This window comes from Caloenas nicobarica, chromosome 3, assembly GCF_036013445.1.
Source record: "Caloenas nicobarica isolate bCalNic1 chromosome 3, bCalNic1.hap1, whole genome shotgun sequence".
Lineage (NCBI taxonomy): Eukaryota > Metazoa > Chordata > Aves > Columbiformes > Columbidae > Caloenas > Caloenas nicobarica.
This window is the reverse complement of record NC_088247.1, coordinates 75,225,961-75,252,464: the sequence shown is the minus strand read 5'-3', so window position 1 is coordinate 75,252,464 and position 26,504 is coordinate 75,225,961. Positions and strand designations below refer to the sequence as shown.

Sequence of the window (26,504 nt, the reverse complement as noted above, 5' to 3'; positions counted from 1 at the left end):
TACCCATCATTCCAGTTTTGGGCCACCAATACAGGAAGGATAGAGATAAACTGAAGTTCAGTGCAGGGCCACAGGATGGTCAGGAGGCTGGAGGGCCATCTTAGGAAGACAGACAGAAGGAACTGGGTTTGCTCCTTCTGGAGAAAATATGGCTTTGGGGAGACCTACAAAGCAGCCCACAATATCTACAAGGACAGATAAGAAGATGCAGCAAGGATAGATCAAGAAGATGCAGCAAGGATCTTCACAGTAGTACGTGGGTGGCAGGACAAGAGACAACAGACCTAAGTTGAAATGATAGAGGCCTTTAAACTGTATCTAAGAAAAATCTTTTTCACCATTAGGACACCCAAGTAGTATAGGAGGGTAGCCAGAAAGGTTGTGTAGTAGCTGCTCCTTGGGAGTTTTCAAGACCTTACTAGTTAAAGCCCTGACGGACTCCAGGGCTGACCCTGCTTTAAGCAGGACATTGGACTAGAAACCTGCTTATTACCCTATGATCTTATTTAAACACCTACAAAGGACAGGCCAATTGATTTTCCAAGACTATTCTCCTACAGAAAACACTAATTATTACACCAGTCAGGCAGGCAGATATCTTTCATTTACATAAGTTGACCTCCAAGCACAGAACAGCAGAGGACAAGACCAACAGGCAACCTCTGATACTAAGATGTCCCCCACATGTATGTCATAAGAAGGGCCATGACAAAAGAAGGGATGAAAAAAGTTAAATGAAGTAGTTTAAATAGCAGCATAACATTTGCAAATTTCTCAGGTCTGAGTCCAAATGGTTGAGATTAGAGGCAGTAAAACTATATAAGTGGTTCTGCTACACATATCAAGAGTCATTTCTCCAACTAATGCAATGCAGTCCGTTCCAGATGGAAATTAACTGGGGCACACACCCCATTGATCCATCCAGGATCATGCGATAATTCAAGGGGAAAGGAACGTCAGGACTTTCCAATCCAACCACCTGCTGAAAGGAACGTCATCTCTAAGGTCAGATCAGGCTGTCTGCAGCTTTATCCAGCCTGGTCTTAAAAATCTCCATTAACTGAAACTGCACAACCTCCCTGTGCAACCTGTTCCACTACTTGACTATTCGCTGGCATCTGAAAAGCTTCATTTTGCAGAACACATTTGTAGTTAGTAAACTGCATAATGATTTCACTTCTAATATGGATAAAGTGAACTAAGTCTGAAATATTTTTTTCAAATATTATCAGGTGAATCACTGCATAGTGGCTCTAAGATAAGCTTGCTTACTCCATTTGCCAGTGCAAAATGCTAAGGCTAGCCTCTAATTCATTTTTCCTTTAAGAATACAAAGTGATATTTTATAACATAAATAGGTCATCAGGAATTTTCAGGATTATTCTTTTAACATGTAAGCCCTGTTCATTCTTCCAGAAAGATTATACAACCAAAAAGCAATGAAAGATCAGAAAGAGCAAGGCAAACACAGAAATTTAAGGCAAGGACTTGGAAGAAGAGGCTTTCAAAAAAAAAAAAAAACCAACCTAAAAAAACCCCTAAAAAAACCCAACAAAACCTAAAAAAAAAACCACCAAAAAAACCCACAAAACCAAAACACCACACCAAAAAACCAAACTATTCCTGTCCCTCCCTATATCCTCAAACTGGAGAGATTTCCTTATATTGTCTATGGTACTTTTGAACACAGTTCAGTTCTGAAGTTCCAGACACGCACTTGAATGCCAAAAGGGAAAGTGATTCACCACTATTAATACTAATTTATTGCTGTCATCTCGTTGCTACAGGGTATGTGGGGGACAGGAGGATGGGAGTGGAAATATTATGATGATTAATAATCATCATCACATGCTAACCACAGCAGTACAACTTGATTTTGAAGAGAGCACCACAAAGCAACAGAACATCAGAAGAGAACAAACTCAGAAAGCGGGAACAAAAGGAAAGTGGGGTAGAACAAGACAAAAGAAAGATAAAAAGCAGAATGAAGAAACACTGGTCTAATTACACTAACAGCCTAGTTTCAAGCTTCTCAATTGTTCACCTCATATAAGTATACATAGGGGTCAGGACAAGGGAAAGAGGCCCAAACAGTATCTGAATTTCAGACACTAAGAGAAGTCTCTTTGTTTCAGTGTTCTTGTGTACAAAAAACCAAAGAGAAATAAAAAGCCCCAAATCCACGAAACAGTTAAGAAGATCAGCCTTTCTCCTGCACACTTAAAAAACCAAAAAAAACCCGCCAAACAAAAAATATCAACACATTAAAATAATTAGGAAAGAAGGTAACAGTCTTATTCTAAGGAGAAAAATGCACTTGTGGTTCACCTTATCAATCTCAAAATACTAGGCACCCAATTCAACTTTGATCTCTCCTTAATTTCAATTTGCAGATGACAGATCTTATTTTCTGAACTTAATTTAGCTGGCATACAAGTATGTAGCTAATAAGTTGTATGTAACCAGAGAAAAATGCCATGGCCTTATTTTCTACATGTCACTGTATAATTACAGCTTTATGACAATGGAGATACTGTTTATATGATGCAAGTCTAAGATTTGCATCATGTGAATTTTTCACAGCACTCATTCTAGAAACCAACTACACTAAAAATGAAGATTTTCCTTACCACTGTCAATAATTTTATGAACAAAAATTCTCAAGTAAATAGTCACCTCTGCTAAGCGTACTAAACTAACAATAATTCACTGTAAAACCAACGTGGCCTGTATCTGCCAGTAACGAGTTGTTTCCAAACTATAACATGGGTACCTGGAGCTCTCCCACAGAGAGCAGGGTCAGCCATGTCACTGCCACTGCTGCAACACGCGCATCACCTTGTCATTTTTAAGAGCACCTTCATATTTCGTAGTTGTTGTCAGGCAGTCACTAAATATCTAAAAGATATATATGTCCACAAAATCACATGGACAAGTCTCTCCATTTCAGTGCCATAAAAACGTGGTCCTCATTGTCAGAAGTATGGAACTTCTCAATACAGAAGGCATATAGGCAACTATCAAAGCAATTTGTACCAACTTCTTTTCAAATTATTTAATGCAATAATTAAATAAGCTTTTTCTTAATGCTAAGTGAGCTACCTGAGAACTGAAAAACTAGGAAAATTGGATCCGAGTTTTTTGATGTCAAGCAGAGAAGAACAGTTGCTTTTGTCCATCTTTTGATTCATACTTTTCAAATGCCTATCCAAGGGGCAGCATGCATTTCAGCCTCAAAAGTTAATAGTCAAGCATTTTTTTAAATTAAAATTATATACAGCAGAAGAATAATGACATTTACTGATTAGTTTGACTAATTGTAGAAGATAGGAACCACGTTTTTAGTCTTTTGTCCTGAAATCAAACTGCCATAGAGTAAAAAAAACCTTTGGGCCTTTAGAAATTGAGATACGCGACCAAACTATACAGAAGTTTTGACCAACTATAAACACTCTTCCCTCTCAAGATGTTAATTTCTAAGGATGTTACCTCCACAAGGTCTTCAGCCTAAAATTAAGCTATATAGTATCTGAAATTGCTAAAGCTAAACAAATACAAATAAAACATTTTTTCTCCAAAGCCAAATTTTTCAGAGGTTCTGCTGAACAACAAAAAGGAGCAAGTATAGTTTTCTCTAGAAGAAAACAGGTCTCCATTTTGCAAGCTGCTCTGTTTGTACAGACCCACACTAATAAAGCAAGATGGACTAACTTGCAACATCAGAGTCAGAAATGGTAATTCCAGCACCCATTCATTTTTAAGCTGTGATCAAGTAGTACTGAGCTTAGACATGCAATTCCTCCCTATGCCAAAGGCTACCCACTCTTCATCATCAGGAAGGTTTACATGACTAAGTAATGAAAGTTTCCACGCTTCTTTCCAGAAGAAAGTGATCTCAAGGAGCAGATTTTGACAATAATAAAAAGGTATCTGCTGTGGGCTTGATTAAAAAAAAAAAAAAAAGACAAAATGGGTTTGTTTGGTTTGGGGTTTTTTGTTCTGTTCTGGTGGGGGTTTTTTTACTAAAATTTGTTCACTACTTAAAAAATTCCAACCCTCTGGAACACACTACAGCTTTCCAGTCCAAAAATGCAATTTAAGGCTTTCAATATATGGAAGTAAATTTTCCTTTGTAATCTGCAGCATTTAAGTTTTCTATATCTGAGACATCTTATACAGAAAAGATATATATTATTTTTAAAATTTAAAATAAAAAAGTGAAAAGCACTTCCCCAGTCAGGCAAGTAACTTTGCACTGGGGAATCCATCCACGAACGTGCTCATTTTGCCCTTCAAATGGCAATTTGATTAGCAAAGGAGCTATGTTTTAAAAAGCGCTACCAGATCTATTTTAAGGATATCTTCTAGAAGACAACAAATTGCTCTTTCTATCATGCAGCACTGGTTAACACAACTGGTCTCTGCAATTGTGTTAACCAGGAGTCACCAGAAGGAAGTGTTTGCCCCTGAACTGGCAAGTCCTGCGCTTCTGCCCAAGAGGCAGTTTTGCAGCCAGTGACACAGCTTGTGTGTTTAGTTAACTCCACCTAAAAAATTCCCACCTTACATTCGTCATCACTACATTGCAAAAAACTACCACAAAATGAATTGCTTGATTACTTTCAAGTATTCTCCTGCTCTAAAACACAATTCTATCAAATAATCTTAATTTTATTCTTATCAGGGGGTTGTCATTTCAGTGGCACATAGACCAAGGGCAAATTACAATACAAACATTAATGCAGATGATTAACCATGAACAGGAGTATTTCAAGTTTAAACAGGCTCAGATTACAAAAGCATTTCATAACTTGGTTTGGCTTACTCAGATATTAAAACACAGTTAATGAAGGCATAAGTGATATTACCATGCAAGATTTGAAGTATATTCTGACTCCCTGTGAAACAATTTAGGCTTTAACAGGTGATATTACTCAAAGAATCTTTGCAGCAAATCAGGATTAACATAGATTAAAAGTTACACCATAAAACAGGTCTATAATCTCATTAGTGAGGGAGTATTTCACAAAATGAAAAGATGACCCCCCCCCAAAAAAAAATCTGTCAAGAAGACTGAAGTGGAAAGGGTTTAAAAATGCAAATAAGGAGTCTCTACTATCTTTTTCTCTTATTTAATTAACAATTAATAATCTCTCCCAGTGTGATATGTGTGCTGGCTACTGTTTTGTTTCTCTGCTACTGAGGACAAAGTAAACTTTTCCGGGCTAAAACCAAAGAAACAAAATCCCAAACCAAACAAAAACCCATGCACATTTTATATATTCTTAGTTCAGAGCATATTATCTATGATGTGTATTTTTAATTTTTATCTACAATGAGAAACAAGCTTTCTTTAGGATTAGGTACTTTGAGTAACTCATTCAAGATTTTTTTTTTAATTATTATGGCAAAGCATTTGGAGATTTTTAATTTCTTCTGTATTCAGTATTCACTTTAAGAAAGTTAATAATCCACATATACTTGTCTTAACTAATGGTTTATAAGCTTACTAGCAGTTTGAATACCAGAAAGTTATACATGTGGAAAAGAGAAATTATTCATCAAGTTTAAAACATGATTTACCTATTTACTGAAATCACAGAATGTCAGGGATTGGAAGAGACCTCGAAAGATCATCTAGTCCAATCCCCCTGCCAGGGCAGGAACACCTAGGTGAGGTTACACAGGAAGGCGTCCAGGCGGGTTTTGAATGTCTCTAGAGAAGGAGAATCCACAACCTCCCTGGGCAGCCTGTTCCAGTGTTCTGTCATCCTCACTGAGAAGTTGTTTCTTCTCAAATTTAAGTGGAACCTCTTGTGTTCCAGCTTGAACCCATTACTCCTTGTCTTACTGTTGGTCGTCACCGAGAAGAGCCTGGCTCCATCCTCGTGACACCCACCCTTTACATATTTATAAACATTGATGAGGTCACCCCTCAGTCTCCTCTTCTCCAAGCTAAAGAGACCCAGCTCCCTCAGCCTTTCCTCGTAAGGGAGATGCTCCACTCCCTTCATCATCTTTGTGGCCCTGCGCTGGACTCTCTCCAGCAGTTCCCTGTCCTTCTTGAACTGAGGGGCCCAGAACTGGACACAATATTCCAGATGAGGTCTCACCAGGGCAGAGTAGAGGGGAAGGAGAACCTCTCTGGACCTACTAACCACCCCCCTTCTAATACACCCCAGGATGCCATTGGCCTTCTTGGCCACGAGGGCACAATGCTGGCTCATGGTCATCCTGCTGTCCACCAGGACCCCCAGGTCCCTTTCCCCTACACTGCTCTCTAATAGGTCATTCCCCAACCTATACTGGAACCTGGGGTTGTTCCTGCCCAGATGTAAGAGTCTACATTTTCCCTTGTTATATTTCATTAAATTTTTCCCCGCCCAACTCTCTAGCCTGTCCAGATCTCGCTGGATGGCAGCACAGCCCTCTGGCGTGTCAGCCACTCCTCCCAGCTTGGTGTCATCAGCAAACTTGCTGATAGTACACTCAATTCCCTCATCCAAGTCGTTGATGAATATATTGAATAGTATTGGTCCCAGAACTGACCCTTGAGGCACTCCACTAGATACAGGCCTCCAACCAGACTCCGCCCCATTGACCACGACTCTCTGGCTTCCCTCCTTCAGCCAGTTTGCAGTCCACCTCACTACCCAATCGTCCAGTCCACACTTCCTCAGTTTTGCCGTGAGGATGCTGTGGGAGACGGTGTCAAATGCTTTGCTGAAGTCAAGGAAGACCACATCCACCGCTCTGCCATCGTCAATCCACCTTGTTACATCTTCATAAAAGGCTATGAGGTTGGTCAAACACGACTTCCCCTTGGTGAAGCCATGTTGACTGTCCCTGATGACCCTCTTATCCTTGATATGTCTTAAGATGGCACCAAGGATAAGGTGTTCCATCACTTTCCCAGGGATGGAGGTGAGGCTGACCGGTCTATAGTTGCCTGGGTCCTCCTTCTTGCCCTTTTTGAAGACCGGAGTGACATTTGCTTTCCTCCAGTCCTCAGGCACCTCTCCCGTTTCCCAAGACTTGGCAAAGATGATGGAGAGTGGTCCAGCAACGACTTCAGCCAGCTCCCTCAGCACCCGCGGGTGCATCCCATCTGGACCCATGGATTTATGGATGTCCAGATTGCTTAACTGGTCCCTAACCCAGTCCTCATCAATTAAGACAAACTCCTCCATTGCCCTGCCTTCCTCTGGGGCCTCAGGGGTACGGAGCTCCTCAGGACAGCCTCCGGCAGAGTAGACAGAGACAAAGAAGGCATTCAGTAATTCTGCCTTCTCTGTATCTTCTGTCACCAGGGCACCCACCCCGTTCATCAGTGGGCCTACATTGCCTCTGGTGTTAGTTTTATCTGCCATGTATTTGAAGAAGCTCTTCCTGTTGTCCTTGACCCCTCTCGCCAGGTTTAACTCTAAGGAGGCCTTAGCTTTCCTAGTTGCCTCCCTACATCCTCTGACAACAGCCTTATATTCTTCCCAAGTGGCCAGCCCCTCCTTCCATGATTTGTAAACCCTCCTCTTCCACTTGAGTTTGCCCAGCAGTTCCCTGTTTAACCACGCAGGTCTCCTGGCTCCCTTCCTTGACTTCCTGTGCGTTGGGATGCACTGATCTTGAGCTTGGTAGAAGCAGTCCCTGAATGTTAACCAACTATCTTGGGCCCCTTTACCTTCAAGCAGCCTTGCCCACGGAATTTCCTCCAGCAATTGTTTGAACAGGCCAAAGTTGGCCCTGCTGAAGTCCAGGGTTGCAATTCTGCTCGGTATTCTGCTCCCGCCACATGAGATCCTGAACTCCACCATCTCATGGTCGCTGCAACCAAGGCAGCCCCCCACCTTTACTGCTTCAACCAGACCCTCCTTGTTAGCGAGGATGAGATCCAGCAGCGCACCTCTCCTAGTCAGCTCCTCCACCATTTGCATCAGAAAGTTATCATCAATGCACTGGAGGAACCTCCTAGACTGAGGCTGGCTGGCTGAGTAGTCCTTCCAGCAAACATCAGGGTAGTTAAAATCCCCCATAACAACCAGAGCCTGTGACTGTGAGGCAGTCTCATGTAGATTTGATATTTATTATTTTTGAAACAAAAAAATAAAACCAAGGATTGAAATGAATCAAGTTTTCTATGGAGATACATAACCAACTTCTCACTGCATGCAGAGAAACAGAGAAAAGGGGCCATATATATTATTTGCTATCCTATATACGCCAGTTCAAGATTTAAACTGTGGATGATGTGCTGTTGTTACGACATCCTACATGTAACTCCCTCTCTGCATCCTTTGTTTTCTAAGGTGAAATCTGAAATCAGCATGACCCAGTAAATAGCAAACTATGTACACGCATAAAAATCTGGCTTCTCTTTCTGGCTCTGTAATATCTAAATTTACACCACAGTTTTCAATACATTACTTCATGTATTTGCTTCGCTGTTTTCCCATCCCACTGTCCCAGAGACATTCTAACAAAGTGAGAATCCTAGATGTCTTTTACACAAACACAGTTTAAAAATAGGCTACAACTACACACAAGTAAAAATTAAGTATGATCTAAATAATCTCATCTTGTTTAATATCATCTTGCAAAAAAAAAAAAAAGGAAAAAAAAAAAGAAATCAAGTAATATCATCGGTTTCCAAACATTTTTGACTGAGCATTACCTGCTTTCAAAAATTAGATTCAAAGTTGCTTGTTACATAAAAAACATATCATATATGTTCTACCTACAAAATTGTTTTAGATCGATAGTCAATGTAATGAAAACGTCAGACTATCGTTTTGTACTGGCACATATAAAGAGGAAAGCTCAGTCATAAAAAAAGAGTCCACTTGCATACAGCAAGTAAGCAGCTTTTCCCAGCAAATGCAGTTGGCTTTACCTAACCTAAACTTGTCAAATTTTTTTTCATTGTGACATTGATTTCACATATGTAAATATGGAAAGAAATTTCTGAAATAAGCTAAGAATCAATTAAAATGTTGTCAACATTTAATGAAATTTATGTTGATGGACATTGGGGATGGAGGATAAGGCAGAGAAAGGGCTGCCAAAAGTTTTTGAAAGCCACAGTAGATATCAACACACAAACCTAACTGCTGCTATTCAGCACTTCTGGATGCTGTAGAAGTGGTAAGGTTCAGCTCAAAGCAACTGCTAGACATCAGCAGCAGAAAAACTCATCGCTGCCTTTCGCTATCATTAGCACTGGGGAGGTGGAAGAGAATCCAAGGTGGACAGTTCCATGTTGCAGAAGACAACCCCCATGATGGCAATCAGATGGCAGGAACTGGAGGAAGATGGTCAACGCTCCCAGCTTTCTTTCTGTGTCTCAGAAATGCTGAGAGGTGGGTGAAGTAGTAGCTGCAGAACAGAGTACGTATGTACACATGAAACTATTCCTCCTCTTTTACTGCTGTTGAGGTGGAAAAGGCTTCAGATTACTTATCCATCTATTAGCCATGCTAAAGAACAGTGCTCTTCAATATTTTACTTCAAAAATTAAAAGTACAAAGGTATCAGAAACATGTTGGTATCACTCTACTTGCAGGCTTGTACTACTACTGGTAATGTATTACCCTGGAAGGGGGTTGGAGCTAGGAAAAAGGCACCTATATCAAGAATCAAAGCAATTGCCTTGGCCGCTTTGCACCATAAAGAAATACCCTGTTTATCCTGAGGATTTGGCTAAATTTAGCTCTACCTGCTGCGAGTACCATGATAATTACCTTTGGGGTGGTTAAGAAGGAATTTTTCCCCTTAGTGCAAGATTGCCTTCTCACCAGCTGAGGAATTCAGTGCAAGGTTAATCCAGAACTCATTCTGTCTCTATCTAGCAGGTATCCAGAATAGATGACACTCAAGCTGATGGTGTATTAGAAGACTGAATCCTCTCCAAAATAACAAAAAAATTTGTATGGTTATAATAGTACAGCAAGCAAGAAATAAACATCTTTTCTCCCCACTCCCTTAGAAGAAAACCCCATTGTCAGAGCCACTATCAGCACAGGGACTAGCTGGTTATAAAGAGGCCTGACTGCAACGGTCTGGCCCTTCCAAACTCCAAGGTCCACCTGGCATGCGCTGAAGGGCTGGCTGATCAGTAACCTCACGGGAAGCTACTGACAAAGCCGGATAATCCTAAAGTTATGCTCCTGGAATCTTTCCGAAGCCTATGTAGCAGGATGATCACATCTGCAGACTGTTGTAATCAACATTTTTTTCCACCCTAAGTAGAAGATTGAGGTGTCTGGTTTAAGGGTCTGAAATTTTGGGAACGGAGTGTGTGTGGGAAATGTGGAAGAAAAGGGTTCTACATATGCAGGTTTACCAAGAGAGCTAGATCAATGCATTTATCGTGATATACATGGATATTTATGAGCATCCATGCACACGAGGATGCTCAAAGACCTGGAGACAAATGTGGAACACTGAAGATAAGACAGACACTTAAGGTAAGTGCTGAGTTTCAATAGGTTTTTACAAACTTCAGACTACCACAACCAGTGTTGTACAATACTTCAGTACCTGACTGTCTCACACTGGCATGATGCTATCCAAGTTTTGTGCTGCCACTTGACACTTATCGCTCAAGACGAATGAAGACTACTTTGAGAGGGCAAAGTTTTCAAATTTGGCTAATCTTTCATAAATTTGATGCACTGATTTTCTGAGTTCATGCTTAATCTTAATGCAGGTGAGAATGCAAAGTGTGAAACAAAAGTATTCTGGAGCTTGTAGTAGACAGAAAACTATTTATTTCCAACAAGAATCAGTAACTCCTTCAGAACTACTAATACTCAAGATACTGAGTCAGATTTTTCACTGTAAATCCTGACAAAGGTTCTAGGATAGAGACACTCTCTCTTTCACATTTTTTCCCTATTAAATAGCTAGAACACCTGAGACAGACTGCAAACCCAGCTCATGTCTTGAGCATTTCCTGGACTGTAATAATTTCATCACTTTGAGATGGTTTGGTCTTCAGATGCTTATAGATGGCTCCAGTGAATCTGCCAATAGTCAGTGCATAAAATTACTTCATTGTTCTCTTTTTTTTTTTTTGGTAGCCTACATATCAGTCCTTATCTGCCTGAAAACAGTTTGTTATAGGCATAACAGCTGAATTTATTGAAACAGTCTTTGTTGCGCTATGGTAACAACTAAACCACTCTTGTAATACTAAATACAATTTCAGTATTTCTGGAGACTTTATCGAAAGTATTCCAATACACCTCTTACACAAAACAAAGAAGGGCTTTGTTAGGGTGTTTCACTAATTTTTGAAGAGGGAAACAGTTGCTTGGCTTTTTTTTAAGGTTTCAATAAAACGAAAGAATTTGATCGCAAAATGCAGTAATCTTAAGTAATTCCACTTTCGAGTTTCCTCACTATACAGCAAACATTAGACATAATAGGCAATCCACTAAAACCAATTAACAGGATTGAGCAATGTTTTCATTAGTAAACATTGTCTTTCCATCACAATTTTTAAATTATCTTCCTTTTCCTGATATAAAAACAAATTATCCCAGTCTTTTAAAAGCCAATATAGTAAGTATTAAAGAACTCTTTTAAAACCTCCATTCTGTCCACATTGAAAATAAGTACTATTCATGTCCAGTAAGGCTATCACTTTAAATGGAAACAACTTACATGTTTCTCAATAAAACGCCCAGCATTCTAGAAGTAGTATGCAATGCTTGGATATGATCCGAACGCAGTAAATATTATCGAACCATACATGAAAAGTGAATACAAGCCAGATTTCTCTGGATTTCTCAAAATAAACTATGTTAGAAAGACCACTTTATCAATGCAAAACTTTCTGAAACACAACTTGGTACAATTTGGTTTGTTTCCACATAAACATCTTCCTGTCCAGGAGGACACTGCACCACAGACAGCATTGTCCTGGTATTTTTTAAATTAAGAACATTGAATAACTATTTTTACTAAAATTGAGAACAACAACAAAACAGTTAAAGGGCCCCTTTTAATTTCAAGCTGACATATTGCTCAAAGTAGAGCACCTTCTAGGAAGGAAGAGGAAAGGAGACCTTTCCTTGTTGTGGCCACTGGGGGAAGGTTTCTTTGCTGTTTGAACTCTTTTGTCCAGCTGTGGATTACACAATAGCCACTAATCTTCATTAGGAAGGGGAATTCTGATCTTCCACTGGGTTTTGTGAGCGATACGATATATGTGTAAAAGTATGACACTGCAATTAAGTTGTGTATCCGTCTGTAAGAAAATACACAAATATGGACTGATAAGACAACTCATCAGACAGAGAAAGCTCTATGGAACAGCTCACGAGGTGCCTCAAAAATCTAGGCACTGAAACACCGGTTCATAGATACTGCTATGGGCAACATACTTCGTTGGCCAAATAATATCGTTGCCAGACAACTCGTTCTTTCATTTTTTCCCCACTATGAAGGTGCTTTCACTGCAGAGTAGACCAGAAATTCAGCCATGCCCTGGGACACAATTCACCAAGGCAAAGTTCATCAAGAAACCGTAATCTAGTACTAGGTAGTAAGTTACTGTGAGAGCTTTCACATTCCTTAGTTCTAGTTACAACAGAGCACAACATATCAAAGTAGCAATAAAAACAACGAACAAATGAAAGAAAAAACCCGTTCTGGAGCCATTAACCTAGAGTATCACTTTTGTTTCAGTCTGCCACCACTCTATAGCAACTAGTGCTGTATTACACAAAACTCATTCTAGAATATTTACCCAAGAGTTGACGTGGCATTAGGAGACATATATTCAAACAGCTACTCAAGGAAACCCAACAAATTATCAAAAGCAATGGTCCTTGTGCATTTTCACTTTTAATGATCTTTATTCCATCCAGAAAGAGAAATTCATTGTACTCTGTTTTTACACAAACCTAAAATTTTCCAGGGACATGTGCGTTCAACATTATTTATCATTTGCAATCTTGATGCACAAAACTAGACAGGAGAAACCCCACACTAGTTGTTTATACAGCAATTCCTGACTCTTCTATGAGCTAAACATAATGCAATATGTTGCTCACTTATCTTCATTTAAACTACTTAACAAACATAATTAACGTGTATACTTTGCTTAACAGTCAACTGATATCATTCATATGTTGGGATTTTATATCCAGTCAAAAAAAAAAAAAAGGCAAAAACCCCTATCCTCTTAAATTGTTATTGCATTTAACTGCTGGCAGCTGATTTTTTAACGTAACAATCAACATTGCAAGCAGAAAATATCTCCAAAATCAATGTAACAACCGAACAGCAGAAATTAGCAGGCTCTAGCCTTTTGTCAAGCTAAAAGCAAAATCCCATACATTTCTATTCGCTGGAATGAGCATCACCCAGAATACATTTTAGATGTAAATATTCTTCCTAGCCAAAAATCTCCAAAAATCAAGAATGACCTATGTAGTGCTTTACCCAAATACACTTCAGAATAGCCTTCCATTAGCATGAAGTTCATTTTGAAAGACAGAGCAAATACTTCTTTACTTACCTGGAATATCTGCTAAATTTGACTTCACTTAAGTTTATCATAACATTCAGTTTATTACTTCACACTGATTTTCAACTCCACCTTCATCAGACTCACTGTCAAAACCAGAAGCTATTCTTTATGCAACACTTGGAATTTCACATAGCCACAATCCATCTGCCTTCATTTGTAACAAAGCAACTCTTCAAACTAATACTGACACAAAGATAAATTCAGAATGGTTTCTTATGATCTACATCCTTATCACAAACACCAGTTTGTTTCAATTTTTAACACCTTCCAGCTACATTTTAGTTTTTCTTACCCCATTTAGAGGAATATTTCTTAGGTACAAAAGCAAAATTTTATTCAGTATAAAGGAAGGTTTTCCCCCAAAATCATAAAAGTGTGTTCCATCCAGATCGGTTTAAACTTTTTAAAAGAAATAGACTGTCAAAAAAAAAGGAAAAAAAAAAAAAAAGAAGCAGTTGTGAAAAAGGAAATCCCTAACATGTCCAGAGGACTAGGGGTTTTTTTCAACTGAAAAATAATGCTTGTCAATGGCACTTTAGGCAGGGAACAGATTCACACATCAGGAGGGAATTCTTAAAGCTGGAATGTCTGAACTGTATGGACCTAATTAGCCAATAACTCAAGAAATAACTTACATAAGAAATATTAAAAGCACAGCATAAAGCTTCTTCCTAGAAATATTTTCACGCCATTATGTTGTCTGTAGATTGTGGTCAAAATCTTAATTCAAACTTCTTATCGCTCTCTAGATAGCAGTGATCATATTTCATTTGTAAAGACAGACTATTCACTTTTACTCAGTTCAACTGGTCTCCAAACAGCCCTTTTCATGCAAATGAGCAGACCTGTGTCCATGAGTTCTTTTCTCCGGCCATTTCAATGCAGAACTAGAACTCAGACTCAGTCTTTTTATCTCCTCTTGAACTGTGCCTGTTTAGTGGTATTAATTATTTGAAAATATTCTACTAATTAAAAAGTGCAGGCGCTAGTCTTTAAAGGTTACAAGACACCTTTCCAGACTGTCTAAATATTGGTTTAAACATTTATTGCAAAGAGAATTTGTTTTCCACATCATAGGTTTGGTACACTTAAAAAGACAGTATTTTCAGATATATTAATCAGCTTCTTGATATCTATATGCTTTGCAGAGTTGTACTAGTTAAAACCACTGAGAGCTGTAAAATCCAATGTGTGGAGAAAGCACAAGCATTTCTACCATTTATATGATGTTTCCCTGCCTCCAGACTTGCACTTCCACTACCAGGTTCACCAGTAATGCAATAGGCATAGTCATCCCATTCTTAAAACACAAGTCCTTTTAAAGTCTCAGAGACAGATTTTTAAAAGCCTGTGGCTGAGCAACATGCAGATAGGTTTTAAACCCCCTGTAGATTCCTAAAAGATTCCTAATTCTTACTGCTTTAACTACACTTAAATAACAAGCTTGCATAACTACTTTGAAAAGACAATTTTATGTCATGTATCGGTGTTCCCTATGACATTTAATGAACCAGAATCGGATTTCAACCCAAAGCGTAAAGACAAAAATTGCATCAACTTTTAAATATCCTGTCATTCAGTGTACTGTGTAACATTTTCTGCAGATAGATTGCTTATTTGTATTTGAAGTCAAAAGAATTTAAAACATACTGACTAGACCAAACATATATAACACCAGAACAGACAGAGCGAAGTCAATTTAAAAAAAAAAAAAAAACACAGACAAAAACCCCAAGCGAAAGAAAAAAAAACACACACAAAAAACCCCAAAACTAACAACAAAATAAAACCACACAATCACCACCAAAAAACCACTTTCATTCTGAAGAGTTATTCCTAATACCTTGCTGCAAAGCCTACACAAGGGATTTTCAGAAAAAAAAACACACCACACACATCAAATAGCCATAAAGATCTTCCAAATTCCTCATTTTTTAAACTATGACCATTTAAATGTTAAGTATTCTATTAGCAGCAATTCTTAATGCAAACATGCTGTTTCTCCAAGCTTTTTGATTACACTTTTCTACTTTCGTTAACACATAGGTATATTAGATCAGTATAGAACAGCTTTCTCCATCAGAAAACGAAACTACAACAGATCAATGCTTCTGACAACAATCCCCAAGCCCCTGGGTGACTATCAAAAAAAAAAAAAAATAATCACCTGTTCTAAAAACTGTCTTTCTCAAAAAATTAAATGCAATTCACATTCCTAACCCAGAAACCATGTTCAGAAAAACATAGCACTCCTCTTCCTTTCATATGTAGTTACCAAAATGTACATTAAAGATGAAACCTTACTTTGTCATCGAGATCAACAATTATAATGCCTACTTCACATATGGCATCTTAAACCAACAAATCTTAAATGCTTTCAGGAAGATTTATATTTATTCTGACAGTGACAATTGCACTAGACTGCAGTGCTCTTCCTTGCTCTCCCCTAAAACATCCATATGCAGTAATTTTATGTAATTAATCACTTAATTCCAGTAAGCACTTTCATTGCAGAGGTAGGGGCAAAGGTGAAAGCGTATAAATGCAAATCGTTTCCTTTCTATAAGCTTCTGAACAACTGTATCTACTTGTTACCAAAACATTAATTCGAACCTATTCCTTTTTGAAAACTTGGGTACTATAATCACCCTAGACTTAAATCAAGATCAAAAGACCAATTTATCTCCTACTGCAAAAGGTCTCCAGTCTCTTTACTGCATTTATATCCTTGGGGTAAAAAAAAAAAAAAAAAAAAAAAAAGAAAAAGCAAGCCGAATATTAAAAGCATCCAAAAACTTGGTAATACTTGGAACAAGGGTGAGGATAAAGTGGAATGGAAAGGGGAAATGCATTTAAAGAAAAGGGTTAACATACTGCTTCATTTTGAATTTTGCTGCTGATTTATCTACGAAGAAAAACATGCTTCACATTTCCCCAAAACCTTCTGTATCTTCCTTAGAATTGCAAAAGTGAGTAGCTGCCTCATCATTTGAAGTAGATACAGCAGAGCTTAACCAAGTTTAAATTAGTACCAGCATTAAAGAGCCATTTAGCAAAGGTCTGTACCTAGCACTACTCCTGACACCACTAGAGTTTAACTAGTATTAACTAAAACTTTAAAAAACAGAATTCTAGGTTTGTCCATTTGTAAGTTTCTCAAGCAACAGAGCTTCTCCCTCAGCTACCTTCTGAATTAAAAAAAAAAAAATCTTCTAAATGAAAACAATGCAAACTATTAAATCAGGATAGCAACAAGTGTTAAAACAGGTATACACCTAACAAAGCTAAAATTACCACCTTGCTCTATAGCATGAGTCCATAAGTGACTTCAGTGAAAGTATAAGTGAAGATATGAAACCCTCACTCCCAAGTAGTGTTCAGTCTTCTTCACATGGGATACAGACAGAGGAATATCCAACCTTGAGCACAGAACAGGAAGTTCCCTTCATCCCTGTTTTGCTGGAGAAAAATAGCACTGAATGACTTAGTTAACTGTTCACATCACACAAGTTAAAAAAAAGTTTGTAACGAACTCTACAACATGCCCTACACAAGGGTCTTGCTTTTCAATATCTTACAGGCAATATACTTCAAGAAATAATTTGTGCCTAACTCTCAAAAGAGGCAAGTAGACAAGTGGATCTTTAATCCCTTGGGACTAGTCTACACCATGTAATAGTAACAGGAATTCAAACTGATTTGTTTCATGAAGCACTTCTCTGAAAAAAACCACCACACCTTTAAACTAGTTCCAAAATCCTACTCTATACGTTCCAAAACAAGTCACATTTTACACTCCCCATTAAAGTGATGAGTACTCAAAGGACTTAAAACAATTGTGTCTCACCAAAGAATTAGACCTTTCAAACTAACATCAAGGTACATCAGTAGGTCACATGCAAATAGCTTTCACTGTCACTGCCTAAGCTATACTGTCAGAACTCTGGTCAATTTACGCTAAATTTCACTCTTCCTTTTCTTTTCTGAATATATAAACCTCCCTGAGACCCTACTACTAGGGAAGTGATCAGCTCTTCTGGAAAATCCTACTCTCTCTCTATAGGAAACTTAAAAGACAAGTCACTTAAACCAGATGGTTTACACTGAAGAAATGCCTCGAGAATGACTATAAGGCATCAAGTCTCGATATTCTAAACATGATGTATATGACCAGAAGCTCCTGGGTGACAGTTTGCAGCATGGGCATGTGCCAGCTGCAAAGTTAACCCAGACCGTCAACAGCCACGTCTGAACAGTTTAATCTGATCCAGTCTGACCCAGCTCAGGCACATCCAATCAAAAGTCATATCTAGGTTACTGCATCTTCACAGATGCTACTCTCACTGTGGCCCCTACAATAAGCAAACATGCCCGATGGACAAGCTGAGCCAGGAAAAGCATAGAAAACAACAGACGATTCTCAGCTCTCAAGCACTCTAGTAAAAGGGCTTTCATTTAAGCTGATAAATAGTACATGTGTGAATCACATCATCATCTGGGTTGAAAATATTGCCAAATTTGGGTCAGCTCAGGATAACAGTGAGAAAAACGTGAACATTTGTAATTATCTGTAAGGAAAATATACCTTAGCTATAAAACTGTTACCTACTGTCAGTTTGTTGCAGATGCACCTGCAGCCTTATCAAACATTTTTAGAACTAGTAGTGTAAAAAGAGAGTTACTCATACACTTAATTTTTACTATCAGTAGTTCAGCTGAAATAAGTGTCATCTTTGACAGTTAGAAGCACGCTCCTATACAGGTTCAGATGTTTAAACTGCAGAACTGTGGAGCTAATACAAGTAAAATTCCTATTTCTTTCCATAATAACTATAATGAAGGCAATAACTTCTGTGCAACTTCTGGTTAATTATGATAAACAGGTAAGGCTGACCTAAAAAATGGTAATATTTGTTAAACTACTTACTAACAAAACTACAGAAGCGCAATCTGCCATAAACAAGAAGAAAATAGGTTGGAGTTAGAATATGTTAGCAATTGATAAATTCATTAATCGGACATGAAATGAGCCACAGACAGTCAGCAGTTGACCTACAATGCCAGAAAGACTCTGCTATGTTCTCAAAACAATCATGAAGGCTCCTTCTCACTAGCATCAGCCCACTTTTTTGAATAAGCAACCGTCAGCCAACAGTGATATTGTTAAAACCCAAGCAACACAAGCAATGAGGACTAATTATGATAAATTAGTGCAGGATGTGGGAAATAATCACAGAAACTTCTCATCTTAGCATTCAAGAAACAGTTTGCAACAAGCAGAACTGAAAATACCCAAAGCAATTCTTTCAAGCTATCACAGACTGAATAATCTTAGAATTGCTGTCAAGACTTTCTCGTGGCCATGCCAGCAGCCAGCACCTGGGTGCAGAAACAGGAGCAAGCTCCAAGACCGAGCCAACGTGATTTCTCAGAGGCTTCTGTTAATAACCAAGCAGGACCTGGGCCAGGCCAAAAGCAAGTGTGAATTTCCTCCTTTTCCCCGGGAACACGCACACGATCAGCCTCCACCCTCCGAGCAGGGAGCGCGCCGTCACACACAAACAGGGCTGTAACCTGCCTCCCCGGCTGACCCCCCCCGCCGCGCAGCACCAACCAGCCAAAGAGAACATGACAAGGGGCAGTGGTAGGGTGTGGTTTGACTAGTACTTTAACAAAAAAAAAAAAAAAAAAAAAAACACACAGCCTCTCTCAGCTATCAAAAACACCCATTTCATTAGGAAGAAATTACCCGCTGTGTTTTTCCGGTACAACATGTGAACTCAGGACTGCGAACCTGCTCCTGATATTTACTTTGCACGGAGGGCTGGCAGGCTCCGGACACAGCGAGCCAAGGCGCCTCCGTCCGTCACGCCCTGGGGAAGCTCCCCCGGAGATTGCACCAGCGGCCCCGAGAGCCGCTCAAGTAGAAGCAGGTTGCTTTGTAAGAGGCGCCTTCTGCACAAAGCTCAGTATTTAAAGAAACAAACAAGCAGGCAACAACAACAAACAAAAGCCCATCACCAGGCTTCTCAGTCCTTCTACCAGCCGCCTTTAGGCTCTGATTAACTCACAAAGAAAAAAAAAAAAGCTCACAGAGGTAACCCGCTTCGGGGTCGAGCGGGGGGCAGCTTCTTTATTACCGCGCTTGCTCACCCCTTCTCACCACCTCTAGCTCCCAGAGGGTTTCCTGCCTCGGAGCCGCCTGTCCCGCAGGGTCGGGCCGGCACTGCCTGCGGGAGGCGAGGACGCCTGCCCTGCGCTCCCTTTCTCTCCCCGGCCGCTACAACCTGCCTTCGCCCGAGCCGCTCCGGGCACGGCAAGGGGCTCTCCCCGCCGAGAACCTCCTCCCCGGCCACAGGGGGCCGCGCGTTAACGGAGAGGGGGGACAGGCCTGTGCCCGAGCCCCCCGGCCGGGCGGGCAGGCTGACCGCGGACCGGAGGCGGGCGCGGCCTGGCCCGGGCGCGGTGTCTCACCTTCCGGGCGGCCCCGGGAGCGGGGGCGGCGGAGCGAGCCGGCCTGGGCGGGGGGGCCGCGGCGGGATCGCTTACCTCGGTAGGGTCGCTGATTTCGAACAGGTCCAGCCGGTTCGCGTTCCAGTGGTTGATGATGTCGGCGAGTTTGCGCCGCTCCTCCTCCCGGCTGCCGCCGCCGCCCGACATCCTCGCCGAGCCCGCCGCCGGGGAGCCGAGCCGGGGCCGGGCCCTCTCCGCCGAGCCCCGGCGAGGGGTGGAGGCGGGGACGGAACAGGGGGTCCCTCAGTCCCGGCTGGAGACGGGAAGGGCAGGTTCTCCTCTCGGCCGCCGCCGGCACGGGCGCCGCGAAAACGCCCCGGGATCGCGCCGGCGATAGCGGTCGGCCCCGGAGGACGGCGAGGAAGGAGAGAAAGAGAAAGGGGGAAGGGCGGGGAGGAGGAGGAAGGATGCCCCGCGTCGGCGGTGGCGGCCGCCGTGTCTCCCGGCTCGGCAGTGTCTGTCCCCGCTCGCCTATCCTGAGCCCTGCGAAGCCGCCGCCGCCTTTCTCCGCCCCGGTATCGCCCTCCCCTCGCTCGCTCCCTCACACACCATCCCGTGCGCGCCCCCGCCCGGCCGCCCGCCCGCCCTCCCTCTCCCGCGGCGCGTGCGCGCGCTCCCGCCGGCCCTCACCTCCCGGCGGCGGCCGCGCGCCTCAGGAGGGCGCCCCCACCTCTCTGCTCCGCCGCTCCCTTCCCTTCCCTTCCCTTCCCTTCCCTTCCTCTCCCGCCGGCGCGGGGAGGGGGCCGCGGGCGGCGGGGCCGGGCCGGGGCGCGGCCAGGTGCTGCGGGTCCCTCCGCGCCGTGAACGAGCCTGGGGGGAGGGGCGGTGGCCGGGGACACGCGGCGGCCGTTGGCGCGGCGGGGGGCGGGTTGCCGGCAGGAGGCCGCTCGCCGGCAGCGGCGGCGGGAGCTCTGGCTGCTGCGCGGGGCCCGCGGTCGGGCGCTCGCAGCAACAAAGGGCCTGGGCCGCCGCGGCGGCCGGAACAAAGACCCTGCGGGCGGAGACTGGCGCGGTCCCGCTCCGCGCTCGGGCGGACGGGAGCGTCCCCGCTTCCCTGCCCTGCCTGCCGAAACCCGCCCTGCCCACGGGCAGGGGTCAGGGCGCAGGGCCGGGGCGGGGGGAGCAGGGCAAGGCCGCTCCCCCGGCGGCCTCCAGCCCGCACCTCGCCTTTGTGCCTCGGCCCTTCCCGGCAGAGCGAGGGGAATAACGCCCCGCTGCTCTCCCGGGTGCTGCTGTGTTTAATAATGTTTATGGAGTGTTTTCGGGGCGCTGCATGAAAGGAATTGTCTAAAAAGACTGTATTGACAGAAATTTCCACAGCTTGAGATGCACCTGAGATGAAGTTAAATCATCAGATGTGTTCTAATGGTTTTTAGGCATATAATTTATGTGTGGTTTCTCACGAATGTGTCAGTTGGCTCTAAGACACATCGCACGTTGTATAGACCTGAATCCAGTACAGCTCTGGGGGTTTGGCTTTGTTTTTTAACCCACTGAAGTAAGTAATGCATCCTGATACTTCGACGGTTGATTTGTTTTGCATTGGGCATGCTCTGGAACTTAGCCCTTGAACAATCATATTTGAACTCGGTTGTCTGAGTGTGTATCTTTTTTTGGTTTCTTCAAGTGGTTAAAAGGGGGAAATGCTGTTTCTTTTTAGTGTACCTAGCAAAGTATTTCAAGTTCCTCTTTGGTGAGGGAGTTCAGATGTGTGGGTTTTGCTGACGAAATTTTGATTGGCTGGGTTATTTGAAGGAGATTCCTCAGGGGCCTTGTCTACATTAAGCAATTAAATTATTGTTTTTATCCAGCAGTATAGCTCCTGTATAAGTACCAGCAGTTCTGGTTTTACAGGTGAAGGTCAGTTATACTTTTGCCCTACATCTGTAACTGTGCTATATTAGAGCTTTACAGTTCCAAGGACGGAACAGATCCTATTTCTTAGGTCCCAAACTCTGGAAGGTGCTGAAAGCCCTTCTGAGAGCTATTAGAGAATTTGAAGAAGGATACAAAATCTCAAGTTCTTGTAATATCATTATATTAAAACTATACTGTATTCCTTTTAGAAGTATGGAGAGAAGAAAGAAAAAACACAAATTTAACTCTTCTTACATAAAAGGAAAAAAAAGGGGACTGTATTTTTTTCCATATCCAGAGACTGCGCTGCCAGATAACTTCGGATGTTCTGGCAGTGCTTACAAAGATCAAGACACTATGTAAAATCTGTGATGCAATAGTCCACAACCCAGGCACATAGCTGTGTGCTCTGTCATAGATGACATTTGTGCAGTGGTGTTCTGACTTAAATGCTTGGCTCTGTCTGCATATTGGTGAAATGGGATTGTACAAGATACAGAATGAGAATCGGTGGTTGTGTTACTTCAGGGTTAGGAAGGAGACTTTTAGGTACAGAGCATGCATAGATCATGATTTTGCTGTTACAAGCTACATTGATAAAATTGTTTTTCCTGTGGAAGAGAGGTGGTTGCTCTGGTAAAACTGGCTACTAAAAGTAGTTGATTTAGCATTGCTGGCATGCCTGGGTTTTCAAATGCCAAGGAGCACCAGGAATAAAATTATCACTGTGCTGGACCCACGTGGTGTGTGTAATCAGCTGTGAATTTATTTATTTCTATTTTAACTGCAGCTAATCAGCATTTCTAAACTGTAGCTAGACTCCAGTCTGGATACAAACAAGTCGCTAAAACTGAGCAGGCTAATAATGTTTGGATGTCATTTCTCACAAATCCCAAATCCCTACAATGTATTTCTGTAGTGGCAGGAAAACTGGAAATGCTGCTGATGGTTGGATATCAGCAGTGACCACGCGGCTGATTAGCTCTGCACTGAGCTGGACAGTGCTGAAGCAGTATTAAAAGAAACCAGGCTCACTTGTACCTGCAGAACAAATTGTTGCCATCAACAGACAAATGTCAGCAGCTTTAGTACACCATTCAGTTTTAAGAAAAATCATAATGTAGACAAGAATTTAGCTGTCTGGGTGAACCATCAGGACAGAATACGTATAGAGATTGAACTGTGGGAGATAAAGCATAAGTCCTGATCTCCTTGGAAAAGCAAGTGTGCAGAGACCTAAAGCATGAAATTGTAGTGGACAAGCTAGTTTACAGTGGAAAATGTGTGCTGCTTCCCTTTCAATCCCTATTTTTTTCATAGGGCTATTGCAATGGGAAGTAAAGCAGTTGCTGTAAAGCCCAGCAAGTGACATGATTCCTGTGAACGGTTGTAAAAAACATTCAGAGGTATTTATGAACGCCAAGAATTATACACGTAAAATGCATTATAAACAGGATTGTGTGTTTGAGCTATCATCAAGGCATCTTCCATTTCAGGTATTACATAAATTTACTTGAAACCATTAAATTAAATTTTCCTCTCTATTCTTTCTCAGATTTTTATAATTTACATAGCAAGAAGACAGAATCCTATTTGAGCAATTTCCAGTTCAGCCCAGCATACCTTTAGGTAGTCCCACTGAAGCTGGTGGCAGTTGATCTAACTCTATAAATGATCACGTACTTGATAAGAAATAATAGGGTGAGCGAAGCAAAAGAACAGGGAACAAAAACTGCTTTGCTTGCAAGTGATAATGAAAAATTTTTTTTTACTTCTTTCCTCATTGAACGATGTTCTTTTTTTAAAGTGCTTAAGATAACTGAGCTACTGTAAGCCATTATGGTGATTGTTTGTTCAGCACTCAAAGTATAATATGCATTCTACAGAACAAATAAGATAAATGCCCTTCCCTGTAGAGCTTGCAAGCTAAACTTTGTCACAGGTGAGAGAAACAACTAGAAGAGAAATCCATAAAGAAGAAACACAGATATACCAGGAGGCCTTTGCAATCCTCTCTATTCCGAGACATCAAGAAGTGTGGTGCCTATGTGGTTACCTGCAGCAAGGGGGTCGTGTCTGTACAGCTTCTCTCATTAATCATATTGGTGTACATCTGTGCTCAGGGATCTGATGGTTATAAGCAACATCATCATACAGGGTTCCTTTATTTCTGCTCCTTGTCTGGTGCAGTTCATGCAGACAGTTCTCTTGGACAGGGAAGGCTTGCGTGAAGGTAGAGTTGTGCTCTGCTGGTCTCCTGGCTGCTCACCAGCTGCCCATATGGTTGTGAGAATGCAGCATTAATTTTCTGAAGCAGCATGCATCTAATGTATAGTGCCACACTGTATAAATCAGCACACTATTGGAAGTTATAAATTCATAGATAAGACTGGAATTATTAAAGTAACTCTTCTCATGGCTTCCCAAATGTGCATGCATTGCTAGAGCAGACTGAGCTGTAATTTTGCCTAATGTAATGCAAAAATGTATGTTAGAGCAACATTAACATTGCAAACTTGGGTCATCAAACTGCAGTCCTTACATGGACGACACACCTACTGAGGTAGATAAATTAGCCAGACTAAGGATTGCAGTTTTGGACTCTATAAACACACATGACTCAGGGAGGGAAAAGAAGTTTTTCATCGCACCATTATCTCACCCGCATGAATTGCACACACTGTGTACATCAAAGTATCAATTTCATACCCTAATTGGTAAACAAACATAGTACATATAGGCTACGTGGGCAAATTTGTGCTGCATGAAAAATGTTTACCGTATGTTTAGATCCCACTGTCCTTGCTGTATGAATGTAGAACCTTACATTTAATAACCTTGACCTCTATAAAAGAAGTAGAAGGGGGAGTAGAGGGGAAAACAGGGCACGTGTGGCAAGTTATGTAATTGATTTTTGGAAATCTTTAGGTTTTCAGTTCAATTATCCTTGCTCTATTTTTAGGGAGAGGGAAGCACAAAACTGTGTAAATGCCAGCTATCTTAATAAATGTATCTTCCTTTTGGTTTATATATGGATGAATTACAAAAACTATCAAGGAAATTTTGTTAAGTAAAATGCTTGATTTCTATTATCTATAGAAGATGTCTCAAAGTAATTTATTGGTAAATGATTCTTGAGTTAAGATCCAGCAAGTTATATTTGTACTAGTGAACTAAACAGTGTAAGGGCCTTTCTCTAGCCTGACAGCCAACTGACCTAGCCTGGCCACCTCCATGGTTTTAAATTGTTTTAACTCTAAAACGGTGGCTGCATCCAAATTGCCTGCTGGAGTAGACCCTGATACGTGCTGACTTCTAGTCTGTGCCCAAGAGTTGTTTGTGAGCTACCCAGTTCATATAGCCAGACCACGCTAACAATTTAGCTTAGAGATGGTTTGGCACAAAGGAGTGGATCTGGATGCTGGAATGGTCCAGTGGACCATTTAGCAGTGGAAAAAGAGTCTGGAAGCTCTTCTTATGCAGCTGGATTCGAGGTAGGGTCCTCTGCATAGACAGAGTGCTCAGGCACACTTGTGTTTATAGGTCCAGCGCACACAAAGCCACTGTCCTGTCTTTACTAAGTGTGTTCTTTGATCCATGTTCAACAAAGTGGATGAGGGTTTGACTATCTTGGAGCACATGAGCATTCGCGTTGATTTCAGCAAGGTGTATGTTTGTCTTCAGTTGAACAGCTCCTGGAAATCCGGAGCCTGTCTCACAGGAAGAGGGTTGGGTCCCAGTTAGAGGTTTGCAATTGATGTCAGCCCAAAACTGGGATCCTCCTGGATTCATCCTCAGATAAATAGTGAGTGCTTTTCTGGAAAACTCTTTTTACCCAGGGTGTGCTGTTCTCAACATAGAGGTATTGAGGAGAAATTTAATGGCTGGTATACACATTAGATTATCAGATCATCTCTCCCGGCCTTATCCCATATAATTTAAATACAATCAGTTAAAGTTCAGAGCTGCTGCAGATACCACAAAAGCTTTCTTCTAGGGTTTTTCTCATCACAGATCTCTATTTTAAGGTATTTTCTCCCAAATTGCCATGTCTTGAACAAAGACCAGGAATTGGCCGACCATGAGAAGGGAAAGGAAGAGACAAAGTCTACATAAAATTGTCAAGTGGACAAAGTAAATAAACTGACATCCCCTGTCTCCAGAAATTTAGCAAATCTCCCTGTGGTATATGGCACTATTTGTAAAAATGGTAGAGATAGTTAGATAGAAGTTACACATTTCTTTTAAATCAAGGGTAGCTCTCCAATCAGTGGTCCAAACTGGCCTATTAGTTACAACAATGTGTAATCATTTCATGTCTCTTTGAGCAAGATGTAGTGGGTGTTTGGCCTTGTAATTAACCTGCTGCCATTGGCCAAGCATCCTCTCCACCCTGTAATTACTTGACTAAAAAAATAACGCCATTCAAAGCATACAATGTATAGAAAGTTGAAAGAGTATTCATTTTAATCTGTTTTCACGGTCACACAATGCCTGTAACTCGCACATACATTTCACGTATAAGCAGAAGTTGTTTGGCCACATCTGAGCAGTTTTTGTTAGAAAAGTTTGATTTGGAAGCAAACTGGGTCAGCATGCC

The 26,504-nt window shown here is 41.4% G+C and overlaps 1 protein-coding gene across 10 annotated transcripts in view; it reads right to left on the bottom strand.

Annotated features, from left to right (window-relative positions):
- The window catches only part of AFDN (afadin, adherens junction formation factor), a 130,414-nt gene extending 109,856 nt beyond the window's left edge, over nt 1-20,558 (bottom strand). For all 10 annotated transcript variants that reach the window (XM_065631010.1, XM_065631012.1, XM_065631015.1 and 7 more), the window contains exon 1: nt 20,084-20,558. In XM_065631010.1, coding sequence (XP_065487082.1) covers nt 20,084-20,194 — 111 coding nt within the window. In that variant the 5' untranslated portion in view covers nt 20,195-20,558. The remainder of the gene's footprint in view (nt 1-20,083) is intronic.
- Between the last annotated feature and the right edge of the window lie 5,946 nt (nt 20,559-26,504).